We start from the raw sequence: 12,522 nt of genomic DNA on the forward strand, positions 1-12,522 counted from the left end.
AAGAGGCACATTTAAGACACAGCCTTTCCAGTTTTTTTAAAACTTTTAATTTTTACGCTGTGTCCCTATCCCATTCCAACTACACCATAAAGGCATACCATTTCTTAAAGAATACAACCCGGGGTTATTCAAAAGGCATATTTTGAACATTATCGTGGGATCATTTTTTCGCTATTTTGCATCAAGTGTAGAGGGACTGTATATGAGACATGCTAAGCTATAGTATAAAGAATTCATCAGCGGCAACAGGAAAAAAATTAAAAAAAAAATCCACCAATTTATCAAGGAGGAGTTTTAAAAGAAATGTGTGTCTTAGTTGGTTTCCTCACTTCATACATCACATGAATTCGACAAGCTGGAGGATATCAATTACAATGTGCATCCCATCAGCGTGAATAAAGTGATGGGTCTTCAGTAATATAGAGCGAATTTAGCCACTATGTCGCACTGTTTAAAAGACAATTGTAATAGGTTTTATTTAAATAGACCAAATTAACATGGATGCTTAAGAAGAGTGCTTCCTGCCTTTGTGTCTTCTACAGCTTGAGCTATTGCTAAAACGTCTGTCACAAACATTACACGTGTAGGGCCTCTCCCCAGTGTGCCTTCTCCTGTGGCGGACACAACTAGACTTATCGCTGAACTTTCTGCCACAGTCACTACACGAGTAAGGCTTGTCACCTGTGTGGGTTCTCCGATGTAAGGTTAAATTTGAGTTGTTGATGAAGCATTTGCCGCAGTCTGGGCAGATATATGGTTTTTCCCCCGTGTGAATCCTTTTGTGAGAGATAAGGTGGGAACTCTTACTGAACCCTCTCCCACACTCAAGACACTTGTAGAGTTTTTCTCCTGTGTGCACGGTTTTGTGACTCCAGAGTTGCGCACTGTGAGTGAACGTCGTACCGCATTCAGTGCAAAGGTACGGTTTATCACCAGTGTGGATCCTCACGTGCCTCACCAAGTGTGAACTCTGACCAAAGCTCTTGTTGCATTCAGTGCAGCGGTATGGCTTTTCCCCAGTGTGAGTTCGTTGATGCCTTTCAAGGTGGGATTTGCATGTAAATTTTTTATCACACTCAATACAGGAAAATAGTTTGCATCCATCTGGTGTTCGCTGGTGCAGATTATATCCCATCCAATTACTAAACGTCTTCCCGCAGTCACAGCAAATATAAAGCTTCTCGTCTTCATGTGCCCTCTGCTGACTCCCATGACCAGATTTTGTGGACAATGTCCTGTCACATTTTTTAGGTTTGAGTGGATTCTGGGTAGTTACAGCATTCTGAACACCGTCAGACTGTTCCATGTAAATACTTTCACTTGTAGAAGTACTAACATAATCTCCTTCAGGAATCGTTTCACTTTGCTGGCTTCCATTGTGGGAGGAGAAGACACCTTCGTGAATTGAATCCATTCCTTGGGTTAGGGCGTGAATGAGGATGGTCTGCAGACCTCTTTAAGAATCATCACCTGCCCAAGAGAAAATCATGTTAATATAAGTTGATTCTAATATAAATAAAGAAGAGCGTGAATGCAAAAAAATAAAAAATAAAATGATCAGAGGTAGACAATAGCTCATACCTCACAACCTAAACCTTCAAAGTGCAAATGCAACCCGTGCATAGATAATAGAATAAAATAAAACATAACCTTTAATTAACAAATGTTAAAACAAGTGTATTAAAAGTAACACAGCTATTAGTGCTACTAATAAGGAGACGAGAGGGGTGGGGTGTTGGCTAAAGAATACAAAAAGAATACAGGGAGGGGGTATACACCAGTAATCTGTAAACATGCAAAATCCTACATGTGCATTCTTACTTGACAAATCCAAACTCCCAAAGTCTCCAATCCCCCCCCCCCCAAAAAAATAAAAAAAAGAAGATACAGACCCCTACCCCTCACCTAAATAGCTAGCCGTTACTAACTAGTAAATGGATATCACTGACCGAAACTAGCTGGTAAAACAATGTAACTGGATCGATATAGCTAGTTAAAATCAAAGCGTGGTGGCGGATTTAGAGAAATAAAGTATATTCAAGCTGCAGCATCATCCCTTATCAAAAAAAATCCCACCCACTGCTCTAAACCCCCTGGAAGATCCTATATTCGCCAAAATGCGCGTCGAGACAGTTTAGGGCAGGGGGTGGCCCCCCAGCTGATAACCCTGCCCCCCTCCCAGCCATCTGATATCCCTGCCCCTCCTCCCAGCCATCTGATATCCCTGCCCCTCCTCCCAGCCATCTGATATCCCTGCCCCTCCTCCCAGCCATCTGATATCCCTGCCCCTCCTCCCAGCCATCTGATATCCCTGCCCCTCCTCCCAGCCATCTGATATCCCTGCCCCTCCTCCCAGCCATCTGATATCCCTGCCCCTCCTCCCAGCCATCTGATATCCCTGCCCCTCCTCCCACTGCCCCCCCTCCTCCCACTGCCCCCCCTCCTCCCACTGCCCCCCCCTCCCAGCCTATCCCTGCCCCCCTCCTCCTCCCAGCTATCACTGCCCCCCCCTCCTCCCAGCTATCACTGCCCCCCCCTCCTCCTCCTCCCAGCTATCACTGCCCCCCCCTCCTCCTCCCAGCTATCACTGCCCCCCCCCTCCTCCCAGCTATCACTGCCCCCCCCTCCTCCTCCTCCCAGCTATCACTGCCCCCCCCTCCTCCTCCTCCCAGCTATCACTGCCCCCCCCTCCTCCTCCTCCCAGCTATCACTGCCCCCCCCTCCTCCTCCTCCCAGCCATCACTGCCCCCCCCTCCTCCTCCTCCCAGCCATCACTGCCCCCCCTCCTCCTCCTCCCAGCCATCACTGCCCCCCCCTCCTCCTCCTCCCAGCCATCACTGCCCCCCCCTCCTCCTCCTCCCAGCCATCACTGCCCCCCCCTCCTCCTCCTCCCAGCCATCACTGCCCCCCCCTCCTCCTCCTCCCAGCCATCTGATATCCCTGCCCCTCCTCCCAGCCATCTGATATCCCTGCCCCTCCTCCCACTGCCCCCCCCTCCTCCCACTGCCCCCCCCTCCTCCCACTGCCCCCCCCTCCTCCCACTGCCCCCCCTCCCTCCTCCCACTGCCCCCCCTCCCAGCCTATCCCTGCCCCCCCTCCTCCTCCCAGCTATCACTGCCCCCCCCTCCTCCTCCTCCCAGCTATCACTGCCCCCCCTCCTCCTCCTCCCAGCTATCACTGCCCCCCTCCTCCTCCTCCCAGCTATCACTGCCCCCCCCTCCTCCTCCTCCCAGCTATCACTGCCCCCCCTCCTCCTCCTCCCAGCTATCACTGCCCCCCCCTCCTCCTCCTCCCAGCTATCACTGCCCCCCTCCTCCTCCTCCCACTGCCCCCCCTCCGAGCCTATCCCTGCCCCCCCTCCTCCTCCCAGCTATCACTGCCCCCCCCCTCCTCCCAGCTATCACTCCCCCCCCTCCTCCTCCTCCCAGCTATCACTGCCCCCCCCTCCTCCTCCTCCCAGCTATCACTCCCCCCCCTCCTCCTCCTCCCAGCTATCACTCCCCCCCCCCTCCTCCTCCTCCCAGCTATCACTCCCCCCCCCTCCTCCTCCTCCCAGCTATCACTCCCCCCCCTCCTCCTCCTCCCAGCTATCACTCCCCCCCCCCTCCTCCTCCTCCCAGCTATCACTCCCCCCCCCTCCTCCTCCTCCCAGCTATCACTCCCCCCCCCCTCCTCCTCCTCCCAGCTATCACTCCCCCCCCCCCCCTCCTCCTCCTCCCAGCTATCACTCCCCCCCCCTCCTCCTCCTCCCAGCTATCACTCCCCCCCCCCTCCTCCTCCTCCCAGCTATCACTCCCCCCCCCCCTCCTCCTCCTCCCAGCTATCACTCCCCCCCCTCCTCCTCCTCCCAGCTATCACTCCCCCCCCCCTCCTCCTCCTCCCAGCTATCACTCCCCCCCCCTCCTCCTCCTCCTCCCAGCTATCACTCCCCCCCCCCTCCTCCTCCTCCTCCCAGCTATCACTCCCCCCCCTCCTCCTCCTCCTCCTCCCAGCTATCACTCCCCCCCCTCCTCCTCCCAGCTATCACTCCCCCCCCCTCCTCCTCCTCCTCCCAGCTATCACTCCCCCCCCTCCTCCTCCCAGCTATCACTCCCCCCCCTCCTCCTCCTCCCAGCTATCACTCCCCCCCCCTCCTCCTCCTCCCAGCTATCACTCCCCCCCCCTCCTCCTCCTCCCAGCTATCACTCCCCCCCCTCCTCCTCCTCCCAGCTATCACTCCCCCCCCCTCCTCCTCCTCCCAGCTATCACTCCCCCCCCCTCCTCCTCCTCCCAGCTATCACTCCCCCCCCCTCCTCCTCCTCCCAGCTATCACTCCCCCCCCCTCCTCCTCCTCCCAGCTATCACTCCCCCCCCCTCCTCCTCCCAGCTATCACTCCCCCCCCTCCTCCTCCTCCCAGCTATCACTCCCCCCCCCTCCTCCTCCTCCCAGCTATCACTGCCCCCCCTCCTCCTCCTCCCAGCTATCACTGCCCCCCCTCCTCCTCCTCCCAGCTATCACTGCCCCCCCTCCTCCTCCTCCTCCCAGCTATCACTCCCCCCCCCTCCTCCTCCTCCCAGCTATCACTCCCCCCCCCTCCTCCTCCTCCCAGCTATCACTCCCCCCCTCCTCCTCCTCCTCCTCCCAGCTATCACTCCCCCCCCTCCTCCTCCTCCCAGCTATCACTGCCCCCCCTCCTCCTCCTCCTCCTCCCAGCTATCACTGCCCCCCCTCCTCCTCCTCCTCCCAGCTATCACTCCCCCCCTCCTCCTCCTCCTCCTCCCAGCTATCACTGCCCCCCCCCTCCTCCTCCTCCCAGCTATCACTGCCCCCCCCCTCCTCCTCCTCCCAGCTATCACTCCCCCCCCCTCCTCCTCCTCCCAGCTATCACTGCCCCCCCCCTCCTCCTCCTCCCAGCTATCACTGCCCCCCCTCCTCCTCCTCCTCCTCCCAGCTATCACTGCCCCCCCTCCTCCTCCTCCTCCTCCCAGCTATCACTGCCCCCCCCCTCCTCCTCCTCCCAGCTATCACTGCCCCCCCCCTCCTCCTCCTCCCAGCTATCACTGCCCCCCCTCCTCCTCCTCCTCCTCCCAGCTATCACTGCCCCCCCTCCTCCTCCTCCTCCTCCCAGCTATCACTGCCCCCCCTCCTCCTCCTCCTCCTCCCAGCTATCACTGCCCCCCCTCCTCCTCCTCCCAGCTATCACTGCCCCCCCTCCTCCTCCTCCTCCTCCCAGCTATCACTGCCCCCCCTCCTCCTCCTCCTCCTCCCAGCTATCACTGCCCCCCCTCCTCCTCCTCCTCCTCCCAGCTATCACTGCCCCCCCTCCTCCTCCTCCTCCTCCCAGCTATCACTGCCCCCCCCCTCCTCCTCCTCCCAGCTATCACTGCCCCCCCCCTCCTCCTCCTCCCAGCTATCACTCCCCCCCTCCTCCTCCTCCTCCTCCCAGCTATCACTCCCCCCTCCTCCTCCCAGCTATCACTGCCCCCCCTCCTCCTCCTCCTCCTCCCAGCTATCACTGCCCCCCCTCCTCCTCCTCCCAGCTATCACTGCCCCCCCTCCTCCTCCCAGCTATCACTGCCCCCCCTCCTCCTCCCAGCTATCACTGCCCCCCCCCTCCTCCTCCTCCCAGCTATCACTGCCCCCCCTCCTCCTCCTCCTCCTCCCAGCTATCACTGCCCCCCCTCCTCCTCCTCCTCCTCCCAGCTATCACTGCCCCCCCTCCTCCTCCTCCTCCTCCCAGCTATCACTGCCCCCCCTCCTCCTCCTCCTCCTCCCAGCTATCACTGCCCCCCCTCCTCCTCCTCCTCCTCCTCCCAGCTATCACTGCCCCCCCTCCTCCTCCTCCTCCTCCTCCCAGCTATCACTGCCCCCCCTCCTCCTCCTCCTCCTCCCAGCTATCACTGCCCCCCCTCCTCCTCCTCCTCCTCCCAGCTATCACTGCCCCCCCTCCTCCTCCTCCTCCTCCCAGCTATCACTGCCCCCCCTCCTCCTCCTCCTCCTCCCAGCTATCACTGCCCCCCCTCCTCCTCCTCCTCCTCCCAGCTATCACTGCCCCCCCTCCTCCTCCTCCTCCTCCCAGCTATCACTGCCCCCCCTCCTCCTCCTCCTCCTCCCAGCTATCACTGCCCCCCCTCCTCCTCCTCCTCCTCCCAGCTATCACTGCCCCCCCTCCTCCTCCTCCTCCTCCCAGCTATCACTGCCCCCCCTCCTCCTCCTCCTCCTCCCAGCTATCACTGCCCCCCCTCCTCCTCCTCCTCCTCCCAGCTATCACTGCCCCCCCTCCTCCTCCTCCTCCTCCCAGCTATCACTGCCCCCCCTCCTCCTCCTCCTCCTCCCAGCTATCACTGCCCCCCCTCCTCCTCCTCCTCCTCCCAGCTATCACTGCCCCCCCTCCTCCTCCTCCTCCTCCCAGCTATCACTGCCCCCCCTCCTCCTCCTCCTCCTCCCAGCTATCACTGCCCCCCCTCCTCCTCCTCCTCCTCCCAGCTATCACTGCCCCCCCTCCTCCTCCTCCTCCTCCCAGCTATCACTGCCCCCCCTCCTCCTCCTCCTCCTCCCAGCTATCACTGCCCCCCCCCCTCCTCCTCCTCCTCCCAGCTATCACTGCCCCCCCCCTCCTCCCAGCTATCACTGCCCCCCCCCTCCTCCCAGCTATCACTGCCCCCCTCCTCCTCGCAGCTATCACTGCCACCCCCCCTCCTCCCAGCTATCACTGCCACCACCCCCCCTCCCAGCTATCACTGCCACCCCCCCCTCCCAGCTATCACTGCCACCCCCCCCTCCCAGCTATCACTGCCACCACCCCCCCTCCCAGCTATCACTGCCACCCCCCCCTCCCAGCTATCACTGCCACCCCCCCTCCCAGCTATCACTGCCACCCCCCCCTCCCAGCTATCACTGCCACCCCCCCCTCCCAGCTATCACTGCCACCCCCCCCCTCCCAGCTATCACTGCCACCCCCCCTCCCAGCTATCACTGCCCCCCCTCCCCCCTCCCAGCTATCACTGCCCCCCCCCCCCCCCTCCCAGCTATCACTGCCCCCCATCCCCCCCTCCCCCCCTCCCAGCTATCACTGCCCCCCCTCCCCCCCTCCCAGCTATCACTGCCCCCCCTCCCCCCCTCCCAGCTATCACTGCCCCCCCTCCCCCCCTCCCAGCTATCACTGCCCCCCCTCCCCCCCTCCCAGCTATCACTGCCCCCCCCTCCCCCCCTCCCAGCTATCACTGCCCCCCCCTCCCCCCCTCCCAGCTATCACTGCCCCCCCCCCTCCTCCTCCCAGCTATCACTGCCCCCCCCCTCCTCCTCCCAGCTATCACTGCCCCCCCCCTCCTCCTCCCAGCTATCACTGCCACCCCCCCTCCTCCTCCTCCCAGCTATCACTGCCACCCCCCCTCCTCCTCCTCCCAGCTATCACTGCCACCCCCCCCTCCTCCTCCTCCCAGCTATCACTGCCCCCCCCTCCCCCCCTCCCAGCTATCACTGCCCCCCCCCCTCCTCCTCCCAGCTATCACTGCCCCCCCCCTCCTCCTCCCAGCTATCACTGCCCCCCCCTCCTCCTCCCAGCTATCACTGCCCCCCCCCTCCTCCTCCCAGCTATCACTGCCACCCCCCCTCCTCCTCCCAGCTATCACTGCCACCCCCCCTCCTCCTCCTCCCAGCTATCACTGCCACCCCCCCTCCTCCTCCTCCCAGCTATCACTGCCACCCCCCCCTCCTCCTCCTCCCAGCTATCACTGCCACCCCCCCCCTCCCAGCTATCACTGCCCCCCCCCTCCCAGCTATCACTGCCCCCCCCCTCCCAGCTATCACTGCCCCCCCCCTCCCAGCTATCACTGCCCCCCCCCTCCCAGCTATCACTGCCCCCCCCCTCCTCCTCCTCCTCCTCCTCCTCCCAGCTATCACTGCCACCCCCCCTCCTTCTCCTCCCAGCTATCACTGCCCCCCCCCTCCTCCCCCTCCCAGCTATCACTGCCCCCCCCTCCTCCTCCTCCCAGCTATCACTGCCCCCCCTCCTCCTCCTCCTCCCAGCTATCACTGCCCCCCCTCCTCCTCCTCCTCCCAGCTATCACTGCCCCCCCTCCTCCTCCTCCTCCCAGCTATCACTGCCACCCCCCCCTCCTCCTCCTCCCAGCTATCACTGCCACCCCCCCCCTCCTCCCAGCTATCACTGCCACCCCCCTCCTCCTCCTCCCAGCTATCACTGCCACCCCCCTCCTCCTCCTCCCAGCTATCACTGCCACCCCCCTCCTCCTCCTCCCAGCTATCACTGCCACCCCCCCTCCCAGCTATCACTGCCCCCCCCTCCCCCCCTCCCAGCTATCACTGCCACCCCCCTCCTCCTCCTCCCAGCTATCACTGCCACCCCCCCTCCCAGCTATCACTGCCCCCCCCTCCCCCCCTCCCAGCTATCACTGCCCCCCCCCTCCCCCCCTCCCAGCTATCACTGCCCCCCCCCCCTCCCCCCCTCCCAGCTATCACTGCCCCCCCCTCCCCCCCTCCCAGCTATCACTGCCCCCCCCCTCCCCCCCTCCCAGCTATCACTGCCCCCCCCCTCCCCCCCTCCCAGCTATCACTGCCCCCCCCCCTCCCCCCCTCCCAGCTATCACTGCCCCCCCCCCTCCCCGCTATCACTGCCCCCCCCCTCCCCGCTATCACTGCCCCCCCCCCCTCCCCCCCTCCCAGCTATCACTGCCCCCCCCCCTCCCCCAGCTATCACTGCCCCCCCCTCCCCCCTCCCAGCTATCACTGCCCCCTCCTCCCCCCCATCACTGCCCCCCCCTCCCCCCCATCACTGCCCCCCCTCCCCCCTATCACTGCCCCCCTCCCCCCTATCACTGCCCCCCCCCCCCTCCCAGCCATCACTGCCCCCCCCTCCCAGCTATCACTGCCCCCCCCCTCCCAGCCATCACTGCCCCCCCCTCCCCCCCCTCCCAGCTATCACTGCCCCCCCTCCCCCCCCCCCAGCTATCACTGCCCCCCCCCCCCAGCTATCACTGCCCCCCCCTCCCCCCTATCACTGCCCCCCCTCCCCCCCCTCCCAGCCATCACTGCCCCCCCCTCCCCCCTATCACTGCCCCCCCCCTATCACTGCCCCCCCCCTATCACTGCCCCCCCCTATCACTGCCCCCCCCTATCACTGCCCCCCCCCTATCACTGCCCCCCCCCTATCACTGCCCCCCCCTCCCAGCCATCACTGCCCCCCCCTCCCAGCCATCACTGCCCCCCCCTCCCAGCCATCACTGCCCCCCCCTCCCAGCCATCACTGCCCCCCCCTCCCAGCTATCACTGCCCCCTCCTCCCAGCTATCACTGCCCCCTATGCCATGCCCCCCCCGGTCTCGGTGTTTCCTACCTGCGGATCTGTCACCGTTTCGGCTGCTCCCGGCCTTCACAACGGATGATATCCCAGCATCCTCTTTGACAGCCGCACCGTCTGGTGACGTCATCACGTCCCCACTAGGCGATGGTTGCTATGGCTGTCTGGCAGTAGGTGGGCGGGGTTTACGGGTTAGTGGGCGGAGTTATCGGGTTAGTGGGCGGGGTTATCGGTTTAAATCGGTAAATAAGAGTCTGAGCCAGAAATGACAGGAAACGGACAGCTCTATTCTACACTCTATAATCACCACAGCTTTCCGGACTACATTTCCCGTGAGGCCTTGCTATCCGTAATGCCGGCTAAGCATCACGGGAAATGTAGTTCAATAAAGCTCTAACCATCAAACCATGTCAGTGAGACGCAGAGTACCCGCAGAGAGCGCCTGGCTGGCCACAGGGAATGCCGGGAGTTGTAGTTCTCCTTCTTACACACTATGGAAGCACAGATCCCAGCAAGCACTGCGTGTGCCATGTGACTGGGTGCTCAGTGATGGAGATACATTGTATCTATTACTGAATGGTAAAATCCATAGAATACCCAGAACCCCCAGTGTGAACCTGTCTGACTGGGATTATAGAACCTGGAATCATTAGATGCACTCACAGGGGAAAGCGGGCATTCACAGGTCGAAACATGTCACAGCGACGACGCGGTCAGCGACATGTCACAGCGACGACGCGGTCGGCGACGACATGTCACAGCGACGACGCGGTCGGCGACGACATGTCACAGCGACGACGCGGTCGGCGACGACATGTCACAGCGACGACGCGGTCGGCGACGACATGTCACAGCGACGACATGTCACAGCGACGACATGTCACAGCGACGACATGTCACAGCGACGACATGTCACAGCGACGACATGTCACAGCGACGACATGTCACAGCGACGACATGTCACAGCGACGACATGTCACAGCGACGACACGGTCGGCGACATGTCACAGCGACGACACTGTCAGTGACAGCGAAGGGCTTTGCATTTTTCACACACAATCTTCACTGTCATTGGAGATACCATTGTTGTGATACATTTTACGGTTTTGAAACACTATATACACAATATTGGTCTTCAGCGAAGTCTCCTGAGTCTCATGATCTTGTGCAGGTCAGGGATTAGACTGAAACTGGGGTTAACGTCAGGGTCTTTAACCCCTTAAGGACCAAACGTCTGGAATAAAAGGGAATCATGACATGTCACACATGTCATGTGTCCTTAAGGGGTTAAAGGACCACTCTAAGCACCCAGAGCACTTCAGCTTAATGAAGTGGTCTGGGTGCCAGGTCCAGCTAGGGTTAACCCTTTTTTTTTATAAACATAGTAGTTTCAGAGAAACTGCTATGTTTATTAATGGGTTAATCCAGCCTCCAAATCCTCTAGTGGCTGTCTTATTGACAGCCGCTAGAGGCGCTTGCGTGATTATCACTGTGAAAATCACAGTGAGAGCACGCAAGCGTCCATAGGAAAACATTGTAAAGGCTTTCCTATGCGACCGGCTGAATGCACGCACAGCTCTTGCCGCGCATTCAGCCGAAAGGGAGGATCGGAGGCGGAGAGGAAGAGGAGAGCTCCCCGCCCGCCGCTGGAATAAAAGGTAAATTTTCACCCTTTACTCTCCCCAGAGCCTGGCGGGAAGGGGTCCCTGAGGGTGGGGGCACCCTCAGGGCACTATAGTGCCAGGAAAAAAGTATGTTTTCCTGGCACTATAGTGGTCCTTTAAGATCGTAGATATTATAGTATTAACAAGAAATCCTATAATTGAAGTTATAGGAAACAGAACTGAATACCTGACATTACAGGGAAGTAACTAGGCTATGAAATAAAGGGTTTAGACAATAAGCCCAAAGTGTTAAAAAGGTAAACCTATAAATGAAGTTATTGGTAGGAGATTGAAGATTAGAGACATTATAGGTACAAACTTGAGGGAAAACAAAAGAGGATTTAGGCAATATGCCCCAGAACACGACATAAAGAAATGTATAAGAGAAAAATAAAGCAAGAGAATGAAAACATATTAAAGGACCACTATAGGCACCCAGACCACTTCAGCTCAATGAAGGGGTCTGGGTGCCTGGTCCATCTAGGATTAACCCTTTCTGCTGTAAATAGAAACTGCTAGGTTTACAAATTGGTTAATCCAGCCTCTAGTGGCTCTCATACGCATTCAGACGATGACAGCGATATGGAGGAGGAAAGTTCCCCGCGCGGTGCCGGAAAAAGAGGTAAATTTAACCCCTTCCGTCCCCTAGAGCCCGGCGGGAGGCCCTGAGGGTGGGGGGACCTAGAAACCCTATAGAGCCAGGAAAACAATAAGGTTTTCCTGGCATTATAGTGGTCATTTAATGAGATAATAAGTTACAGGACAACATAACTAAACTGAAATCTAAAAGAAGATTACTTATATAGGTGTGTAGTTGTTCAGTCTCTTTGGATTAGAGGTTGTACTGTAGTAACAGGTCTTTTATGATAGATGCCAATATAATCTGGAATGTTTGTAAATCCAATGTTGGAGTAGCACAGGTAGCCACAAAGCAATAATACATTAAAGCCCACTATAGAATTAAGCCAGTTGGAAGTCAATCAGGTATTTAGGGTTGTTCAGGCTGGTATGGAGCAGGTTTGTAAATAAAGCAGGTAGGTAGAGTTGTTCAGGTAAGTCTGGAGCAGGTTGGGTAGTAAAGCAGGTTATGAAGCCAATAAGGCAAGTCCACAGGTTTTAACACAGGATCCAGGCTATACAGTCTTTCAGGCAATCATCAACTTCAATGTCAAGGCCATGAGGTGAGTTGGGTGTAACCTTTTATAGGATCTGAATTAGTCCAGGCAGGTGAGATAGAAATCTCTCTGCTAGTGGTTAGGGAGGCCACTAGTGGCAAATAAAATCAGTGCAGGAACTTGGTTTTTAAAGTAACAGAATTAACAGAAAAAAAGTATTGTTTGTCAGGATGGGATCCTGACACCGAGTATAACAGTACCCCCCATCTACAGGTTTTTTAGTGTTTTGGAAAGTTACAGGGTCACATTGAAATTTGCCATGTTGGTTATGTTGCCTTTGAGAGCGTGTGGTTGCCCAGGAATGAGAATTACCCCCATGACGGCATACCATTTGCAATAGTAGACAACCCAGGGTATTACAAATGGGGTATGTCCAGTATTTTTTAGA

The 12,522-nt window shown here is 58.7% G+C and overlaps 1 protein-coding gene across 2 annotated transcripts; it reads right to left on the reverse strand.

The window, feature by feature from the left end:
* Nucleotides 1-450: 450 nt before the first annotated feature.
* Nucleotides 451-12,099, reverse strand: LOC134586444 (oocyte zinc finger protein XlCOF19-like). Of its 2 annotated transcripts, none has more exons than XM_063441956.1 (2): nucleotides 11,758-12,099; nucleotides 451-1,470 (listed from the first exon to the last, which is right to left on the reverse strand). In XM_063441956.1, the coding sequence occupies exon 2, from the start codon at nucleotides 1,412-1,414 to the stop codon at nucleotides 506-508; it is 909 nt and encodes a 302-aa protein (XP_063298026.1). In that variant the 5' UTR covers nucleotides 1,415-1,470; nucleotides 11,758-12,099; the 3' UTR covers nucleotides 451-505. The 2 variants fall into 2 exon arrangements, with proteins under 2 accessions (XP_063298026.1, XP_063298025.1); XM_063441955.1 differs by lacking the exon at nucleotides 11,758-12,099 and adding an exon at nucleotides 9,332-9,461.
* Between the last annotated feature and the right edge of the window lie 423 nt (nucleotides 12,100-12,522).

Source organism: Pelobates fuscus, chromosome 2, assembly GCF_036172605.1.
Source record: "Pelobates fuscus isolate aPelFus1 chromosome 2, aPelFus1.pri, whole genome shotgun sequence".
In the NCBI taxonomy this organism is placed as follows: Eukaryota; Metazoa; Chordata; class Amphibia; order Anura; family Pelobatidae; genus Pelobates; species Pelobates fuscus.

Excerpts from the sequence above, each read along its gene's own strand:
- LOC134586444 (XM_063441956.1), bottom strand. The coding sequence starts at position 1,414 with ATGGATTCAATTCACGAAGGTGTCTTCTCCTCCCACAATGGAAGCCAG.